Source organism: Durio zibethinus, chromosome 8 (genome assembly GCF_047325235.1).
Source record: "Durio zibethinus cultivar Kanyao isolate XHJ-2024 chromosome 8, ASM4732523v1, whole genome shotgun sequence".
Lineage (NCBI taxonomy): Eukaryota > Viridiplantae > Streptophyta > Magnoliopsida > Malvales > Malvaceae > Durio > Durio zibethinus.
The window spans coordinates 26,028,244-26,050,329 of record NC_143169.1 but is presented as its reverse complement, the minus strand read 5'-3'; the positions used below and the strand labels follow the sequence as shown (position 1 = coordinate 26,050,329).

General features: G+C 29.8%; 1 protein-coding gene and 1 pseudogene across 2 annotated transcripts; one reads left to right on the top strand and one right to left on the bottom strand.

The window, feature by feature from the left end:
* The first annotated feature begins 4,328 nt into the window (after window positions 1-4,328).
* LOC149517699 (calmodulin-like protein 5) lies at window positions 4,329-10,614 on the top strand. The gene is made up of 5 exons (XM_089765102.1): window positions 4,329-4,578; window positions 4,762-4,799; window positions 8,265-8,321; window positions 9,874-9,930; window positions 10,534-10,614. Exons 1-5 carry the CDS (start codon window positions 4,329-4,331, stop codon window positions 10,612-10,614), a joined length of 483 nt encoding a protein of 160 aa, XP_089621228.1.
* Window positions 10,615-15,269: 4,655 nt separating this feature from the next.
* On the bottom strand, window positions 15,270-21,271 carry LOC111278511 (putative beta-1,3-galactosyltransferase 1; annotated as a pseudogene). Its single transcript, XR_016344217.1, has 11 exons — window positions 21,111-21,271; window positions 20,135-20,219; window positions 19,812-19,870; window positions 19,506-19,718; window positions 19,336-19,399; window positions 19,018-19,090; window positions 17,409-17,569; window positions 16,779-16,796; window positions 16,562-16,688; window positions 16,182-16,291; window positions 15,270-15,818 (listed from the first exon to the last, which is right to left on the bottom strand). The product of XR_016344217.1 is annotated as a putative beta-1,3-galactosyltransferase 1 (transcript).
* Between the last annotated feature and the right edge of the window lie 815 nt (window positions 21,272-22,086).

Genomic DNA, 22,086 nt, shown 5'->3' with positions numbered 1-22,086 from the left:
GGCAAGAAAATGCCAAATGCAAGGGATTGAAATTGAAACAACTCACTAAAGGAGAAAAATAGTTTTCAAGAATGAAAATGCTAAGAATGTATACTTTAAGATGTGAAAGGCTATGTCATGGAAAGATGGAATAAAGAAAAAGTTTTCAAGGATCCTATTACTACAATTAAGGACATTTAGTATAAAATTCATACATTACATTCATTGCACTTCATGCATTTCTTGCATAGTATGCATCACATCTATTTCATATGTTGCATTCATATTTTTCAAGAAAAAGAAGTGTTGACTTAAATTTTTCATAAAAAAGGAACTTTGATCAAATAAGATTTTACCTTAGGGTATATTTTTTAAAATTTTTGAGTATCAATCTTAAAAAAACTTTTAGGTAATTTTTTTCTTAAAAGCCTTTGGGTACATCTTTGACTATTTTTCAAGTCCTTCAGGCAATATCTATAAGACCTCCAGGTATGATTTTTAAAAACTCCAAATATCTTTTTTCTTTTTAAAGTGGTTGAACATTTATTTTAAATAAGCTTTTTTTAAGTTTAATTTGTAAGACCTCTAGGAAAAATTCATAAGTCTTTCGAGTTGAATCTGTTTTAGAGTTGAGATTTGTCAGACCTCTGGGTATAATCTCCAAGTCTTTTGGGCAATATTCATAAGTCTTCTGAGTTGAATCTGTTTTAAAGTTAAGATTTGTAAGACCTCCAAGCGTAATCCCTAAGTCCTTTGGACAAAATTCATAAGTCTTCCGAGCTGAATCTATTTTAAAGTCAAGATTTGTAACACCTCAAGGTGTAATCTCTGAGTCCTTCAAGCAAGAATTGTAAGTCTTGCGAGTTAATCTATTTTAAGATCGAGATTTGTAAAAGCTCTAAGCATAATCCCTAAGTCCTCCAAGTAAGATTCGTAAGTCTTCCAAGCTAAATTTGTTTTAGAGTTGAAATTTGCAAGACCTCTAAGCATAATCTCTAAGACCTTTGGGCATGATTTTTTAAAACTTTCAGGTACCTTTTTAAAAGTTGTGTAGCCTTTGTTTAAAGGAGCATTTTTCAATGAATGATTTGTAAGACTCTAGGCTTAATTTTCAAGCTCTTTGGACACAATCTATAAAACCTCTAGGCATGATTATCAAAACTTTCAAGTGTCATCCTTAATTTTTAAAAAAATTGTGTGCCTTCGTTTTCAAGAGCCTTTAAAAAAAAAGTTGAATAATGTGGGCCCAAACGTAATGGGTTTCTATATCTTTGCACAATTTCTATTTCATAGAAACTATGCAAAAAGGCCAGCTATAGACACCCTATTTAGTCCGGGGCTTAAACCAAGCCCAATTATCCAATTTCCTATATTTCTTTTTATATCTTTTTTGTCTTATGTATTATTTATTTATTTTTATGTTTTAGTCTTTTATTTATTTGGTTTTAAATTTTTATCATAAATCATGTCAATGAATTTTGTGGAGTAATTTGAGCACTAATCAAGGATGATCTCGACAATTAAGACTAAAACATTATTTCTTCAAATATTAAAGGAATGTTGAAAAGAAAGCAAATCAAGGAATCAAAGTCAAATTTAATTTAGGAAGTTTTGAAGGATTATGAAAATCAAGGAAAATCGAGACAATTCTAAAAATTAATTAAACAAATTTTAAAGAGAATCAAGAAAAAATTAATTCAAAGAACAATTAGATCTACAATCCTTTTCATTCAATGTAAATCCCTAAAACTCTTAGTAGAAGGCTCGATATAAACACCAATCAATAACACACACAAAAAAAGAGGGGAAAAAAAAAAGGGAAACCCACCAGGAAATGGATGAGTAACAATTTATACCCAAGCTCTTAGGTTAGAATTGGTGGCAGAGCTTTTTGGTTCGAATTGGTGATTATCTATCACCACAAATCAAGAGATACTTCCACCTAGGCATGTCTTCATCCATTAGGGTAATTATCACATTTTGTTTATTTATATATTTATTCATTTATTTTAATTTTTTTTATGTATGTTTAAAATAAAATTTAAAGATTATGAGTTTTAAATTATGAATTTTTTATTTCATGGGTTTAGAAATTTTAAATTCTGAATTTTACCAAACTAAAGGAGAATTTCATAGTATAATTTTTTTAATAATAAATTTTAAATCTTATCAAACTATTGGAGAATTTAAATCTTGAATAAAGTCTTACCAAACTATTGAAGAATTTAATGAATTTTTAGATTAAAATAAAGTAATACATTTTTAATCCTACCAAACTATTGGAGGATTAAAATCTTGAATTAAATCTTATCAAACTGGAAGATTTAATGAATTTTTTCAAAGTAAAATTTTATAAATGATTTTCAAATAAAATCTCACCAAACTATTTGAAATTCTACATCAAAATAAAATTTTATAAATGATTTTCAAATAAAATCTCATCAAAGTATTAGAAGATCTGCAACAAAATAAAATCTTACCAAACTATTGAAGGATTTTACTAATTATTTTTTAAATAAAATATAGTAATAAATCCGATGACGGAGCCACTTCAGAGTGAGACATTAGTCTCTATGAATACTCATGAGGTGAGAAAATTATCTTACATTTTTACCAAACTATTGGAGTAATTTTATGATCAATTTCTAATAATTAAATTACTAGGTAAAATTATAAGAATATTTCAAAGCTTGGATAATTTAAAATCAAACTGATACCATCATTTGGATATGTACTGTAAGGGTGCTATAACCTTCATCATGCATAATTGTATTCTTGAAACTAAAATCTTGTTTCGTGGATTTTAAAATCTATTATTTAAAGATACCTATGTCTATATTGAAAATCCTTTTTAAATAGAATAGATCAATTAGATGATCAATCGCACTTAATTAAAAAAAAATGATGATAACTCCTAAAGTTTATGTTAGTGATGGGTCCATGAATTTATATATTATGACAATATTTTTAACCAATAATATCAAATTATCCTACAAACAAGACACTTCCATCAAATTATCAGTTTTTACAAAATCAATGTGTATGATCAAGTTCTGTCCAACCAGTAGCAACAAGACGATTCTCTTCAAACTTTTTCGTGTAGAAACAGCTCAAATTTGGACAGGGTGAGAGTTTAGATTTACTCCTGACTTTGTTGTCTAGCCTTTTCACCAGCAAAATCAAAAGAAACAATAGAAAATGGACACAAGATAGTGGAGGCTGCTATCATCACTAGGGGACAAGAAAGGGAGGCTACTACCACTACGCTTAGCATTTTCCAATCTGTGGTTAATTTCAAGCCAACATTAATATTCTTATTCGTACCAATCCTCTTGGAATATTTGTTTATTTGTATTCATTATAAAAATTTATTGATCGATTAAATCTGGATGACATGTAAATACTTTCATCAATATAATTTTTTTACAAAATTATCTAATTTAAAAAGAAAGAAAAGAAAAAAATATATATATTACAGCTTTCCCCTTGAAAAGGGTGGTTGAGAAAACATTACAGAACAAGGGAAAAAAGGTGCAAAGGAATTGAAATAGCCCATACTTAGTTCTATCCTACCCAGATTAAGAACATATGAGAGAGAAACATGTATACGGTTTTAACCTACTAAAGCCACGATTCCTGAAAGTGGTACAATGCAATTAATTAGTTTGACAGCAGTTTGCTTTGCTCCAGAATCATTTACAGCGAACAATAAAAGAAAGAAAGTCCTAATACTAAACTTACTTATTTTTGGATAACTTAACATTCATACACAATAATTATCACAATTTACAAGCATGCTCATCAAAGTACTTCCTAGAACTCCTTTCACGAGATCTACCACATTTTGAAAATTCATTAAAACCAAATGGACCAAAATGCATCATTTAATCAGGCAACCACGAAAAAAAAAAAAAAACTAAAAACGGCAAATGAGGGCTAAAACAAATGAAACAATAGAAAATGGATACAAGATAGTGGAGCCTTGTATCATCACTACGACACAAGATAGTGGAGGCTGCTATTTAGCATTTTCTAATCTGTGGTTAATTTGAAGCCAGAAGAAAAGAAGAAATTAACATTAATATTTTTATTCGTACCATTCCTCTTGGAATATTTTTTTTAAGTATTCATTATAAAAATTTATTGATTGATTTATTAATTTATTGATAAAAAGGATGGAAATCAAAATTTAAAACCCACCACCAAAAAATGATTTATTCCCCGACACTTCAACAGAATCGTATTCAGAGTTTTGGGTATATATAAACAAATTGCATTGAAAAAAAAACCAAACCAAGCTAAGCAAGCCTTCTCTCTAATATCACCCTGTCATAAACCTCAAATCCACAATGCAAGCCACAAAGGATAACAAGGATCAGAAAAACAAATTGGAACAAGTGTTTCGATCTTACTCTAAGCAGGGCAGCCTCACCAGGGACCAGCTCAAGGATGCTTTTGAACATCTAGGTGCGCTCACGCCAAACAAGCAAGTTGAAGAGGCCATGGACGTTGCTGATAAAAATAAGGACAATTTGATCGACTGCACCAATGATGAGTTGGATTCCCTTGTTGAATATGCTTACAATAAAGGCTTCAGCGGTTCCGATTAAGTGCTGATGGATCAACTTTCAGCCTAAGTATTGGGGGTGCTTATGACTGATGAAAAATAAATATATATCTTTGGGTTTTTCTTTCGTGTTGTCTCCAAAACATGATAAAATTAAAATAAAATAAAACCCCTATTTTTATGCAAATCTGTGTGTAATTTTGCATGCTTGCAAGTTATGTTGTGGGCATCAAATACCATGAACATGTTGATCGTACTATTATACACTAATTATTTTATTACCTAAAAATATGATAAAAGATTCGAGAAAATTTAACAGTAAACATATTCAGAAAGAAAGCAGATAGTGTGTATATATATATATATCTAATTTAAACTCTTAATTCTTTTATTTTTACACACACTTACGCATGTGTTTGCACGCGCATATATGTATAAAAGAAAATGGTTTTGATAAAATTGAAGATGTTTGACAAAAAAATTCAAATATGTAATGATGCTGGTCTTAACAGGCAAAAGAAAATTACACACTAATAAGAATTAGAATATCAAAATGAGTTAAATAGTTGCAGGATTTCAAGTGGGATTTCTTTTATGAAAGTAACTTCAATTATCAAAAGTTGAAATAGCATGTTTAGCAATATTATATATATCTGAATTTTATTTTTGGAAATAGTTAAATTTTTTTTTGTAATTTTATTAAAATGTTTGTGAGGCATATATGAAGGATTAATTTGTGATTTCATTTATGCATTATGTTGGTTTAGAAAACACAGTTTTACATTAGTTTTTAAAAAATCATTTATTTGATTATGAAATTACAAATTGTTATCTTTTAAATTATTTTTCTATCCTACTATTAATTAATTCATTTTTCAGTTATAAATTTAGACCCTTTCTTGTTTCATAAGGGTTTCTTACAAAATTATTATAGTGAGACGATGCTACTGTAATTCGATAATAATTCATATTTTTTAAGGCTTCCTATTATCTAACCCCAAATTTCTCACTACAATTTTCACATTTTACAGGATAGTTTTTTTGCTTTTTATTACTTGCTTTATATGTATTATTACATGTGCATGTATAATGTAAGATGATATAAAGAATTCATATTTAAAATTATCATAATTTGAACTCTGATTGTTAAAATTAAAAATTTAATATTATATCAACAGCTCACATTACTGTTACAATCTTGATAATAAAATTTAAAAACTCTATTGCTACAAGTGAATGTGATTCTTGTAACGATTTTGAGACTGTCAGACGTAAAGAATTTTAGGATTGGGAAAAATAAAAGAGGAGTCACCACTAATCTTTGTTAAGATGTGATTTATCACCCAAAAGTTTATCCTTTCAATAAAACTATAAAAACGGGTTTAAAGTTTATCAAAAAGATAAATTTTGGTTTACAAAAATCAGTTGGGTCCGAGAGTCGGTTACGTGTGAGGAAGGATTAACACCCCCACAACACCCATAAATTGGTACCTTTTAATCATGCGCTATTTTCGGTATTGGATGAAATAGTTTTAATTTAAAATTTAATAATAATCCCTTTCGTAAAAAATAAATAAATAAAATTTTGCTAAAACTCTTTATTTAGGAATATCAGAAAAATCTTTAAGTTAAAGAATTATCTTAAAATTCTCCAACATTTAGGCAGAATTTGAAATAACTCTTTTTGCTTAAGATTTAACACAACAATCCTTAAAATGAAATAACACTCTTTATAGAAAATAATTGTCGGTGACTCTCCAACATCTAGGCAGAGTACCAAAAATTATTTCTTTCGAAATGTTATTTTTTTTGTTTTATTTTAAAACATTACAAATTGCAAAAAAAAATGTATCGTCTCTTTTTTATTAATAAACGTTTTATCATCGAGCAGTAAATAAAAATTAAAGACAGAGGAATGCAGACAACTATAAATGATAATGCGCTAATATATGTATGCCAATGAATGTCATGTAGAATGAAATGCAATTTTAAAGTTGGGTTCTTAAGTATAATGAGACCATCCCGACTCTTCAACATCTAGGTAGAGCTTAGGTGCGACTGTTTATATTTAAGATCCCATCTTTATTAGTACTTTTTATTTAATAATCCCTTTATTAATGCGAATTAAGAATTCATGTGAAAAAACTTAATAAAATAAAATTTTTTAAATACCTCATCATCTAGGCAGCATTCGAGAACAAATTACTTCAAGTGAGATTTTCACATGTGTCCTTAGAATTTTCATGTGGTTTTAGTTAGAGCTTGAGTCGAGGTTTTAAAGATTAAGGTCTTAAGATTTTGAAGATTCAGAAATGTGAATCAAATTTTGGGTCTTTACCTTTGGATTTTAGGGGTTTTTAGAAATTTGGATTTTTCAATTTTGGATATTAAGGTTTGGGATTTTGGATTTTTATTTTAGGCTTTAGTGTTTAGGGACTAGAATTTAGGGTTTGGGATTTTGGATTTCTAGGGTTTAAGGTTTCGTTTTTAAGGTTCAGAGGGTTTAGGGTTTTGTTTTTAGGGTTTGAAGTGTTTAGAGTTTTATTTTTTAGGGTTTGGAGGTTCGGGGTTTAATTTTAGGAGTTTAGGGGGTTTAGGGTTTTGTTTGGAGGGTTTGGAGGATTTAGGATTAAATTTCAAAATTTTGATTTTTGAAATTTAAAAAAAACAAAACACGAACATCTCTAAAAATCTCCAACGTCTAGACGGATTTTTTGAGCAAGTTCAATTTTTGTAAATTTCAAGAAAACAATTTTTTTATTATAAAGAGTTAATAATTTTAATTAAATTTTTTTCTAATAATAATTTCTCAACATCTAGGCGAAATTACTATTATTTAAAGCACGATTGTATTCCCTCTAACATCTAGGCAGGAAAAAAAAAATTTTATTATTTTGTATTTTTTTTATTATTATTTATTTGTTTTCAACACTTGGGTTAAAAAATGTTAAAAGGAATTAAAAGTTTTAACAACACATTTTTTTAATTAATATCATTATCATTATCATTATTATTAACATAAACAACATATACTTATTCTAATAAAATCTAATAGTATTAAAATATGCATAATTAACAATAATAATAAAGTTAAAATGATAAAAAAATAGTTTTAAAAAAATTAAAAAAAAAAAAAACCTGAACCAAATCGGTCAACGGTTCAGTCCAGTCTGACGGTTTAAAGCAGAGGCGGTTCAAACCGATTCAAACCGATTTGCTGGTGGCTCGTTTGGATCGGTTGAAGGCTGGATGAGATGGGTCAGTAGGTTGATTTGCACGAATCTTGAGTCGGATCAACGGGCAAGCGCGGAGCCTCTTATGCTCAAAACGGTGTCGTTTTGCTCCTAAACTTAAAATGGCGTCGTTTTACTCCTATGGTTTTCTATAAAAGTTAGTTTTTTTTTCAGTTCATTTGATCCCTCCTCCCCAAAAAAAAATTTGAGCTCTCCCAACTCTCTCTGGGTTTGCCAAAAATCGACACCCTGTCATCACATTAGTCGCCGCCTAAAATCACTATCGATGATCGTTGCCGGCGATCGTCGATGACTGAAAAATGATCAAAAAATGATCAAAAATTCATCTCAACGCCTTCTTTTCGAATCTGACCTTCTTTTTACCTGAAAAAGGCTTGATGTTGCGAATCGGTCTTTGAATTTTTTGTTTTTTTCTTTTTTTCTTCTGAAATACTTAAACTAATGATTTCTCTTTCTTATTGCAGAGTGGTTATGGCACTGAGGTTTCTCCTTACGGAGAGGACTATGTCGTTGTTTTTCTTGTTTTTATGGATTTGTTTTGGGGTTTTTTTTTCTATTTTCTAATAAGTGAGGATGAGAGAGTGTTTGGGTGTGAGGAGTTTTGAGTTTTTTGGGTAAGGGAGAGCTTGATGTTTCTGTGTCATTTGGGTGTCTGAGAGCCAAAATGATGGGTGCTTTATAGGGCTGAAATAGTGGTGGTTAGTAGAGTGCGCACCTGGCAAGGTGTAGGTGTCATGGCAAAGTAGGGTCGATGGTGCTGGGCAGTTGGGGCAAGTGAGGTACAGGGGTTCTAATGGGGTTGGAATGGTAGTGACAAGAATAGGTGAACAAGCTAGTGCCGTGCATAGCACCATGCCTATCCCTGTCCCAACCCCATTCTCTTTTCTTTTTTTTAAAAAAAAAAAACTTATTATTATTATATATTTTAATTTATTAATTTTTATTTTAATAAATCAATATTATTATTATTATTGTTATTATTATTAACATTATAAAAAATTGAAAATGGTAAACTCGAACAAAATTCGATGTCTATAGTGATAATTTTTATAATATAATGTACAGGCATACTTAAGTTTTAAGAACCATAAATTGTGGTTAAATAGATTTTAGGCCCGATTAAGAACTCAATTAATTAGCCATTAGGCTCAGCCCAGTCCCAAAGGAATCCAACAACGCTAAACTCAAAGTGCCAGGGATTGAAATAATAAGGTCTATCCATTTTTTGGCACTTGTTTCAAACCTTAGTAGTTGATATAGACATCCTATTTAGTTCAAGCTTCAAACCAAGTTCAATTGTCTAATTCTTAAATTTTTTTATATCTTGTTTATCTTATTTATTTATTTATTTATTTTTATATTTTAGTCTTTTATTTATCTAGTTTTAAAGTTTTATCATAAATCATTTCAATAAAATTTGTGGAGTAATTTGAGCACTAATCAAGGATGATCTCAACAATTAAAATTAAAACATGATCTCTTCAAATATTAAAGAAAGGTTGAAAAGAAAGCAAATCAAGGAATCAAAGCCAAATTTAATTTAAAAAATTTTAAGGAATTCTAAAAATAAAAAAAAATCAAGACAATTTTAGAAATTTATTAAATAGATTTTAAAGAGAATTAAGAAAAAATTAATTCAGAGCATAATTAGATCTGCAATCATTTTCATTCAATGCAAATCCCTAAAATTCCTAGAAAAATGTCATATATAAACAACAATCAACCATACACAAAAAAAGGAGAAATGAAGAAAAAAGAAAAATTCTAGGGATCTTAGTTTTCTTTTTCTTTTTTTTTTTTTTGAGAAGGAATCATTGAAGCAAATTCTGGGATTTTTTTTTTTTGGTTTTTGTGATTTTATTTCATTCTAAGTTTGATTCGATTTACTTTTAAGTTTCCTAAATTTGGGTTTTAATTTCTGAGTTTGATTTTATATTTTATTAAGTTTCTGAGATTTTTGTTGGGATTTTCTGTTGGCTTTTGATTCTAGGATTTCTCTTAGATTTTTAAAAATCTAAAAACTTTTTTTGGCTTTTCTGGGTTTAGAATAAACTTTTCAATTGAAATTTGAAGTTTTTGCGTGAACCTGGCAACCTGCATGAAGATCAATGCTTCAAGCTTGACTTAATCGTAGGTTCTTTCTTTAAAAGATATAAGTTATTTTGTCATCCCTATATCCATTGACTTTTTTTTTAAAGGATTTATCTAATAAAAAATTTTGAAAACAAAGAAAATGGTAAAAATAAAGAAGTCAAAAAGGGTGACACATGAATTTATTAAATTACGATATTAAACAATATTTTTAAGAAAATAAATGTATAAATATAGAATTAAATAAATAATAAAATATATTTTTATATATACCAAGGTCAAAGCCTAATACCCAAAATATTACTCTTATTCAAGCTAGATTTAAAAAAAATAATAATAACGTAACCTAGTTATCTCAAATTAACAGAAAGTGTATCAATTTGATCAAAGTGAATCGAAACCTTGCTGGAGTTAAATGCTACACGGTGGGAGTCACTTCTAGAATCCCAATGCTAGTGTGATCATGTGATCTGTGTATGCTTTGTATTGAGCTTGACAGGGATATTAAGCTTTAACAGGAGAAATTTGTGACACCCCAATCCCACATCAAAGTAATCTGAAGTTCTATTATCGTATATATATAAAGATCTAAACCCAAATCTGTGAAATATCTTTTATTGAATAAAATAATGAGACTTTTAGATTAAAACAGATAATACCTCACAAGTTGGATATAGATCTCTACAAATGCAATGTCACGTAGATACCATCTTATTCTCCTAAAATCTATAACTTTAATATAATAGATGAATTGATGTATGATAAAAATATATGCATATATATGTATATATATATATATATATGTATATATGTGTGTGTTCAGAGCGAAATGAAACATTTTAAACTCATGTTTGATTTGATCTCGACTTAAAAAAAAATCTTTGATTGAATTTTTAATTTTTAAAATATGCTCCATCATTGGAACGGAATGAATAAAAATCCATTGAATTCATGTTATTTTGTTATTACCTTTATTGATTTTTTACAAAATAATATTCAATTAAAAATTAAAGTTAAAAACCCAAAAAATAAAGAATAGCAAAAATAAAATGAAAATGGATGGATATTAAAAAATAAAGTAAAAAAAAATGAAAAACAAAACCCAATTAAAAACCAAAACCTAATAAAAACAAAAATAAAAGAGACAATACCTCGTGGACATCCTCTCATCCTCAAATCTGTGCAAAATTAACTATTTGATATATATATATACTAGTAATTCAATGTGTATGATCAAGATCTGTCCAACCAGCAACAAGACCATTCTCTTCAAACTTTTTCGTGTAACGGTGGCCCCTGATTCTGATAGAAATGGATTCATCTGACTATAGTTTTATGCCATTGCATTGCATATATAACTCTAGAATTTTTTTTTTCTTGTTTGAGGAAACATAGCTTTAATTGGAGTTGAAGCTGCAAGAACAAGATAGTTATCAGCTGACAGCTAGAACATAAATAAAGAATAGATTCATAGAGAATCACGATATTTGTGTTTCTCAGCAGGGGTTGACCTGTTAAAGTTTGGAAGCAACACTCGCCACTGAAGAAATTTTGATGAATTAGAAAAATATACAATAGTTAATAATTATCTTGAAAATCATGATTAATTATCTGAAAACAAGCCTCCCCTGCTTTTATTTTTAGCTGTAAATACGTAAAGCAGTAAAGCAGCAGTAAAATACTAGGAAGAAAGGAAAGTACAGCATCAAGCACCTAACGGGCGGTGGCCTTTTCACCAGCAAAAACAAATGAAACAATAGAAAAATGGACACAAGATAGAGGAGGCTGCTATTTAGCATTTTCCAATCTGAGGTTAATTTGAAGCCAGAAGAAAAAGAAATTAACATTAATATTTTTATTCGTACCAATCTTCTTGGAATTTTTTTTTTTGAAGTATTAATTCATTATAAAAATTTGTTGATTGATTTATTAATTTTATTGATAAAAAAGATGGAAATCAAATTTTAAAACCCACCACCAAAAAATGTTTTATTCCCCTAAAATTCAACAGAATCGTATTCAGAGTTTCGGCTCTATATAAACAAATTGCATTGGAAAAGAAAAACAAACCAAGCTAGGCAAGCCTTCTGTCTAATATCACCCTGTCATAAACCTCAAAAACCACAATGCAAGCCACAAAGGATAACAAGGATCAGAAAAACAAAATGGAACAAGTGTTTCGAGCTTACTCTAAGCAGGGCAGCCTCACCAGGAACCAGCTCAAGGATGCTTTTGAACATCTAGGTGCACTCATGCCAAACAAGCAAGTTGAAGAGGCCATTGACGTTGCTGATAAAAATAAGGACAATTTGATCGACTGCACCAATTATGAGTTGGATTTACTTGTTGAATATGCTTACAATAAAGGCTTCAAAGGTTCCATTTGAGTGCCGACGGATCAACTTTCAGCTTAATTATGGGGATGCTTATGACTTATTAAAAATAAATATAAAGCTTTGGGTCTTTTTCCTCGTGCTGTCTCAAAAATAGGATAAAATTAAAATAAAATAAAACCCTCTATTTTTATGTAATTTTGCATACTTGTAAGTTATATGGTGTGTATCAAGTACCATGATCATGTTGCTCGTACTATTATAAATTATAGACTGACATTTTTATTACCTAAAAACATAGATAAAAGATTTGAAAAACCTTGAAAGTAAATCTATTTGAGAGGAAAACTTGTAATTTAAATGCTTCATTTTTTTTTATTTTTACACACACTTACACATATACATTCTACAAGCACTTATACATACATTTTACACATACACACACATACACACACACACATATATATATATATATATATATATATAACTATAAAAGAAAATGATTTTGATAAAATTAAAGTCGTTTAACAAAAAAATTTAAGTATTTATGTCAGTCTCAGTAAGTAAAAAAAAAAAAAAAAATTACATTCCGATGACAATTAAAGTATCAAAATGAATTAATTAGTTGTAGGATTTCAAATGAGATTTCATTTACGAAGGTAACTTCAAATATCAAAAGTTGAAATACCTTGATTAGCAAAATTATATATATCTGAATTTTATTTTTGGTGATAGTTAAACTTTTTTGTAATTTTATAAAAATGTTTGTGAAGCATATATAAATTTTGACCCTTTCTTACTTCATAAATGTTTCTTACAAAATTATTATAATGAGATAATACTATTGTAATATAGTAATAAGTCATATTTTTTAACTATTATAGAGGCTTCCTATTATCTAACCCCCACTTCCCCACTATAATTTTCACATTTTATACCATAGTTTTCAGCTTTTTACTACTTGCTTTATATGTATTATTATATATGCATTTATAATGTAAGATGATATAAAGAATTCATATTTAAAATTATTATAATTTAAACTTTGATCATTAAAATTAAAAATTTAATATTCTATCAACTACTCACACTATTGTTATCATCTTGATAATAAAATTTAAAAACTACACTAATACAAGTGAACATGATAATTTTTATAATATAAATGTATGGATTTACTTACATAAGTTTTAAGAATCATAAATTTTAGTTAAATGGATTTTAGACCTTATTAGGAACTCAATTACCGAGCTATTGGGCTCAGCCCAGCCCCAAAAAATCCAACAACTCTGAATTCAAAATGTCAGGATTGAAAAACTAAGGCCTATCCATTTTTCGGCACTTGTTTCACAGTCTAATAGTTGACTAAAAAAGTAATTAATTACCAATGATCTCTATAAATCAATTACTAGCATGTTTTAAGGTTCAAATTAAGAGATGGGGTTTAAATAGTTTTCTTTATCACCTTTTTGAATATTAGAAATGAGCCTGCACGTAGATTTAACTATTTTCTTAATTAAAATAATTCATAGTTTACTTTATTTTGGCTATTATTTTGAGATAAATTTTAATAAACTTAAATTAAAAATAATTTTTATATTATTTTTTATAAAATTTATCTAATTAAAAAAATAAAAAATAAGAAAACTAAATGGAGGTGATACATGAATATCCCGATTGGCATTTCTTCTCCTTAAATTTATTTAATAAAAATAAAAATTAAAAACCAAAAAAAAAAAAAGAGCTCAATAAGGATGCCACATGAACAACCCTGTTTGAATCATCATCGTTAAATGTAATTACTTTAAAGTTTTCTTTATTTGAATCATACAATTAAAAGAATTGTTCAGTCAACATTTCTATTGCCGTCCCAAGTAGTAATTAAATGTAAGGGTGAACTATACGAAATGTAAAATGGTTTGGAATTATATATAAATGGTCCAAGATGTCCATTTATGAATAAAGGAAATCATGCAGTGTGATCAGATTCACTGATGCAAGCTAGGTAAGGTTGAGGACATTCTGAGAATGAGGATGCAGGTTAGTGGTATTATATGACCATTGGCAGCTAGAAGAAAATGGGCTTTCTAAATGCACCCATCTTATTTTTTTTTTACACCCTTTTTAAAAAAATATATATTTAAGTGAAATTAGTTAAATATCTTTTGTACAAGTTTCTGAATATCCATCATTTTTTTAGAAATCTTTCGAAAGTGAAAAAGTGAAATTTTATTTAAAAAATTACAAAAAAAAATATTTTGTTAAAATTATTTATAAATTAATATAACGAAAAAAGTTATTATTAAAAAATTATAAATTTTAAAATTAATAAAAAATTTTATTTTTACTTTTTTTATTTTTTAGATACACAGGGACATCTTTGTTTTTAGCTAATTAAGCACTCTGAAATCTTAATAAAAATAATCATCCACCTGATTGTTGAAAATAAAGCGAGATTTTCAGGTCATTGGTTGGTAAGAGTATAACCAGTTGAGTTAAACCAAGAACAACAGGAGAACAGACATGGCCACAAGAGCATAATCAACGGCAAAATTCGGAAAGCCAGAAAACCATGTATTTGGTTGGCATTGAGGCTTACTGAAAATCCTCGTGAAAATGAGAAAGGTGAAGGATATAATAAATTGATTTCTGTTTGTTCAATTATTAAATTGATCCAACATTCAGCTTCATTACTGAAAGGCCCAAAAGACGCTTGTAGCGGAGTGAATGGAAGGCGCTTTTTTGTTAGGTATCTATACCATCAGTGACTCGGTAAAAACAACAGCATACGACATGCAGGCAGGAAAATTATTGGCTGTTTTAATCACATTTGTTTATTTTAATTTGGCAAGAAAACTAAACCCATTATCTCGAAGGAGTCACATTTTTATGCTTAGAGATTCATCAGTGGGCTTTTGGATGCACATGATTCAAGGCTGTGATGTCACTTTGCCTTTTTCATCGATCCACATGAATCTAGGATGAGTAATGAATGTGTCTGAATCAACTTTGTTCATATGAACGACAAGAAAGAGAAGTCTTGAAGATATAAATGAGTAATATATTGATTTTATTGAGTAGGAAGCAGCAAAATGCTGCCTACAAAGATTACATCGTGCTCTAATTATGGATCTCATCACCATGACAGAGAACTTGTAATCCAGCCCTCCACCATTCAAAGAATGAGGTTGATGTAGTTCTGTCTTCACTCTTTCTTACCACTGTTGGGGTCGGTATCCTCTGAAATACAGGGGTACCCCGGCAGCAAGGGGCCTCTATTCCTTTTTTGTACTATGCTCTACTATTACACATTCTTTACACCTATGAATGCAATGTAAGTGTGGGAAAAGGCAAAAAAAAAAAAAAAGGAGGGAAACAAAAAGCATCTCTATGCCTGGTTCTCATGTATATCTTTCCTCAGTTAGAAAGAACTTCTTGTTATTTGCACAAAGTTCGAGCTCCAGAAAGCATTCTTGTCCTCACCACAACGTTCATGAACTTCCATTATCCTCTCCACAGACCTGCAAATCCCACTGCACCTCCAGTCAAATGAAGCAACACAGATATTACCAGCTCGAGCTTTCCATTCGCAATCTGAAAGAAAAAGTTAAGTCAGTTCTATAATACTAGATGAACAAGACAACACAGCTTAAATGTGCGCAAACGAAACAATACACACAAAACCAGTGTCATCCCAATACCAAAAACTGGCCTCTGATAGGTTCACTGCCCAAACTTAATATTGATTATTGACAAGAATTCCCCACCCTGGATGCTGGAATATTGACATCATAGATCAAATTTACATGTTCAGTCATCAGACTTTTCATTTATGACATATATTGGGCCAAAACTACATTTTGTAAACTAAAACTCTTACCCTAGAAAAGTGCCCCATACCCTGCCCTTGCAGAAAAACGGAGATACATTTATGATGCATAATGTTATAAGAGTTACCGGGCGGAGTACCACAGCAGAGTCTCCTATCATCCACATGCTCCACATCTAAACCGATAAACCAAGATCCCAATGAAACATCTTCATTAGCATATTTATGCAGCACATTCCTGAGATAGAGCATAATTATTATCACTAGAGGCAATAACAAAGTTTTGACACTTCTTGAAGCATCTTAGATTAAAACTTTGGAATTGAACATGTGGAAGCCCATGATTCTACAGCTGGCCACATGCAACTGGAACTAAAGCTTCTTTGTTCTAGTTGCTAGTTCAGTAACGGGATAGACCACCTTCCTCTTAGTTGAAGTGCACACATCAAATGATCAAATATAACAGGGTTGAAATCATACCGAAGAGAAAAGAAAGGTATGAACTCATTGATTTATTGATATGTAAGTGGCCAAATCCTTTGATATAGCATACAGCTGCCCTGTAGCATGTCGAAAAATATTTGTTTCCAACCTCACCAAATTTCCAGTACTCGGGTTCATGGTATTGCACTTCCCTATTAAATAAAGAGCATATAAATATGAACAACAAAATATTGCCAATATCTTAATATAAGCTAATTTAGAAAGCACATCACTCTGCTTACTTTCGAGCAAGAACAGGGCTAAAGTCATACCAAGTGTTGCTGCAGTGTATTTAAAGCATATAAACTCAATAAGGAGTGAATTAATTTTATTAAAGTAGTAGCTAAGCAATTTATCATAGATCTACTAACTTTGATTCAAAAAAATTGTCTTAACCTTCTAAACAGCACGCAAGCTCTTGCCTTTTAATTGAAATCTGATAACTAAAATGTTTATCAACTAAATCCAGTGACAATGAATCACTAAAACATTGTAAATGCGTTTTTCTTATGGCACAAACCAACAGTGTTTACAGGAATTTAGCAACTTGATAACATTAGTCATTATTCTGTTCCAGCTAGTTAATGTACACTTGCCAGTTGCCACAAATTTATCCCATATTCATCTTTGGAACCACATTCCCTTCTTTCAACTTCAGTTTCTGAGCATCTTTATATTAACATAATTACTTTCAGTTTTCTCGTGAACAGATACAAACAAAAGGCTTTTAGTTCTTTTAAAACTATTATCATCATCATCGTCATATTCCTACAAAAAAGTTTGTAGATACTCATCGTAAAGCTTGAATGATAAATTTATCTCATTCTAAAAAAGAAATCAAGGCATAATCACAAAGGAATTATGTTATGTACAAAGATTTCTACACACATGAAAGAACAAAGTTTTGTTTACCCAGATTTACATGAACATCATCATCAACTTTGACATAAAATTCCGCATCCTACAAGGAAACAGCACTGGCAAAATAAGTTGTTGTCTTGGCTGACAACTCCAGGTGGCCCTCAATGTGTTGCTGCTTTTATTATGAACAAGGCCCGTTACGTATTTTTCTATGGTTTATTCACACTTACAAATATGTTAAGACTACTGGATAAAGTAAGCACTAATAACAAGCAGAATTTAAATAACAATTGCGATTATGTTTTCGATCATGTCGTATTTATTGCATTTTCGAATATAAAAAAAATTATTGCGATCATCACAATCGAGAATTTTTTTTTTTGCACAATTTATTATAAAATATAATAATTATAATTATAATTATAAATACTCTTATTTAATGTTTTTTTAAAATAGTCTATGTTTCTTATTTTCTAAAAAAATTATTTAAAATTTTATTTAGATTATAATAAAACATTTATATTTGGTTTAGTAACAAAATTTTTACTTGAGCCAAGTTCATATTAAAAATTAATTCTAGACAAATTAAAATATTAACTAAATATAATATATTAAATATCAAGCATCTATATTTAATAAAATTATAAACTTAAAATTATAATAATTTTAAATTCCATCAACTATAATTATAAATTAATAAGAATTAATTTAATAACAAAAGAATTGACAACAATACTAAAATAATAAAAAAATTATTAAATTTCAAATACAAAATCATAAATTACTAAATAACAAAATCAAATTATAATATTTAATTTTAATTATTTTTTATCTAACTTATACAAAAAAATTTATTAAAAATTTTCATCTAAAATTCATATATATATATATATATAATTTCAAAACTTATAAATTTTCAAATTTATATTTTAATAAAACTAATTACAAAATTAAATAAATAAAACTCAACCTAACCTACCCTCCCCCACTCACCACCCACTCGTCCCCTTCAGTGCAGCTCTCTCCCCAAAAATTTCCCCCAAATTTTGATGGCCAGAAAGGCAAAAACCCTCATCCTCATCTCTTCTTCGTGTTTTCTTCTTCTCCCCATTTTTCTCTCTCACGTACCCTCATTAATGTCATTGTCTACAAAGTATCTAAATATCATCTCTCTCAAATTATCACAAAATCATCATTATTTTACAAAAATTTTGCCAAAAGAAAGATAATTTAATTTTTTCTTATTTTTTTTTATTTTGATTATTAATTCAAGACTTGAGATTAATTTAAATTTGAGTAATACGTGAATTGAATTAGGATTATTATCAATTGAAGTTTTTTTCTGTTTAATTTGAATAAGTGATTAAGAAAACAAAAATAATGACAATAATGATATGTTATTATTGTTATTTCTCGTTACATTATCTTTTAGCCGTCGATATACATCATTTTAAATGTTATTCAATTTTTCAACAGTATTTTTTTTAATAACGATAACGAATGATGATATTATTGCAATTTAATGATATTATTGTAATTTTGCGGCCGTTATTCCATTATACAATCGCTATTTGAAACACTGATAACAACAGAAAGAATGGGACATAACAGAAATATTACCGATCTCAGAAAATCTCCATGCACCTTTTCCTCGGCTCCAATGGCTTTATCAAGAATTCCACCCGATGTTGAACTGGAGATAAGGCCAACCAAATAACTAAGTTTTCTACTTCCTAGTTTAAGCTCAAATACACATGAGACTTCTTCACTAAAGAACCATTGGAACTTGCAATTTTTCTGAAGATAAAACAACCCGACTCAAGTTAATTGGCAATGTTAAGCAAGAAGCTTTTACATGCAGCTGCTGGAGAAAGTATAGCAAAAAGCAAAAGTATTTTAGAAGGATCAGACAGTACGGGCACAAAGGGTGGAAATTACCTGTGACCTATAACGAAGCGTATAATGACACCTTTCTCTTCCTCCAATTGTTTTCGCTTCTCAGCTGGGACATTTATAGTAAGATTCCATTTATCATACATCAAGAGGAAGATAAAAGAAAAAAAAAAAAACCATTAAACTAAAAAATTCCATGAAAACAGTTAATTCACCTTGAGGCATCCAAGTTGCACGCACTGAATCTCTCCGCTTACGACTACTAAAAGCAGTGTTGATTCCTATAACCATAAAATATTTCCTTTTTAAAGTTGATTCAACATTCTTCAAGTCCTCAGATATCAGAAGGACTTTCATAATTGTCTCGCGTTCTACCCTAGCGGCCACTAATTGCATCTCCAAATCTGAAATGGCTTTTATCCACAGTCCTGCATTCCATGTACAGCAATAAGTTACGCATTTAAGGCCACATTAGAGTCAATACCTCAAATCCCGATGTAACAAACATCAGCTTGGCTTACTGAATAGAATGTTGGGACCCTGAAATGCCTCTAGAGCTATTTGCTTCATTCTTTAAAACCTTCCAAGTTTGAGAAAAGAATGAATATTACAAACAATCAGTTAGCAGTTAATAAAATCCAGACAGCAAAGTTTAGCACTAAACTGAAGAGAAAAGTTAAGGCGATACAAGCCATTAGAGTAAAAATTGCTACTCTACTAAAACCTATGGCTAATCCTTGATGTATGATAAATGGCACAGGAATGCAGGCTTTTAATGCCAACAAGCAGGCTCTTCAAAGCTCAAGCATATAGATAAGTAAGACGTGGGACAAAAAACACTCACAATTTTCAGATCACAGTCCACAAATTGTTCATCCCCAATTCTAGATTTCCTCGGAATGCCTTTGGCATCAGGCAGCATCCACATCCTGATTCAGTATTTTGCATAATTAAAATGATCAGCATATGTTATAAGTAAGCCATGGCAAAATTAAATATTGAACAAACTGTAACTTTAGAAGTCTCACTTTTCTGGAACATGACACAGAAAGTTATACAGTATGGTAACAAATTCTTTTTAGTAGAGATATAAATATTAACCAGCACCTGTATCAATCTAGATAACTTTGTTTAGGCAAAGGTTTTGAGTTTTTCATTTTTAACATGACACAGAAAATGTAGAGTTTGTTCCCCTGCTATAATCTCCTAGAAATTATCAAGTAAAAAGACAAAATGAGGTAAATACTAATCTTTAGATTTTAGACAATTAAGACTTTATTGTAGCACTATTCAAAGCTCTCCGAGCAGTTCAACCGATAAAGTCACAGCTACTAACTTCAGCACTTGATCTTGACTATAGCTTTCCCCTTTCAAAAGGGTGGTTAAAGGAATTGAAATAGCCCAAACTAAGTTCTATCCTACCCAGATTAAGAAAAGCAGAGAGAGAAACATGTACATAGTTATAGCCCACTAAAGCCACGATTCCTGGAAGTGTACAATGCAAATAATTAGTTAACAGTAGTTTGCTTTGCTCCATGATCATTTATAGTAAACAATTAGAGAAAGAAAGTCCTAGTACTAAACTTATTTATTTTTTGTTAATTTAACATTCATACACAATAATTATCACAAATTACAAGCATGCTTATTGAAGTACTTCCTAGAACTCCTTTCACAAGATCTACCAAATTCTCAAAATTCATTAAAACCAAATGGACCAAAATGCATCATTTAATTAGGCAACCACCAAAAAAAAAAAAAAAAGCAAATAAAAACTGCAAATTGAGGGCTAAAAACAGAATCCCAGAAAGCCAAAATACCTATTGGTGAAGAACATTCCTGCACAGAAGCTAGCAAAACAAAGCAAGAGAGCCGAGTTCCATGTTAAAACATGCTTTGAAGCAAACTCTCCTCTACTCTTCAAAGCAGATATTGTGGTCTTATCTAAGTCAGTATTTTCTCCCACCGAAAAAAAAATGCAAATTTATATACAACGGTGGAAATTTGGAAGAAAAAAGAAAACGCAGAAACAGATTTAGAAAGGACAAGACATCAATGGTTTAAAGGCCTAGTTTTTTATGACACACTGTATTTCTCCCTCTCTCTCTCTCCCACCTCAAAGAGACAAGAAAGACAGAGAGAGAGAGAGAGAGAGTGGAAAAATATACACACTAACTACCCTCTTAATGCTTCCAAATTACAAAACCGTCCACTTTAACAAACGGTAGTCACTATCAAGGTCCCATTTTTTATGTTTCTACTTTCTCCTCTTAGTAACCGTCTTACAGTTTCTTTTCACTTTTGAGCTTGAACAGATTGTTTCGTCTTGTTTTTTTTCAGTGAGATATATAGCAATTCAATGTGTATTTTGACCAAAATATTTGCATTAGGGCCAAGGCCCACAGGAACCTATGAGCTGAAATTGAACTAGATGTCGGTGGTGGGTTTAGTTGGAACAAGAAACTAGGGATTTATTGATTTAAGATAGAAAATACATTGTACCTTTCTCACTGAGTTTTATCATGGCTTTTTAGTGATGGAAAGTTCTGATTTAGTTAGAGGGTTGAGTGAGAGTTGCTGCAAGGTATGGAAATGAAAAAAGCTCTGCTCCTAATCTAGTTATAACATGCTTACATTAGGTTACCTAGTCAATGTAACAAAACTGGAAATTCCTTTTCCTTGTATATAAAAAGTTTAATTCACATCATCCTCCAATGTTGTGCAGATTTTTTTTTTTTTTAAAGTATATGTATGGCCAGGCCTTCCATTAGAGGACTCCCCATTTTACACTATCAA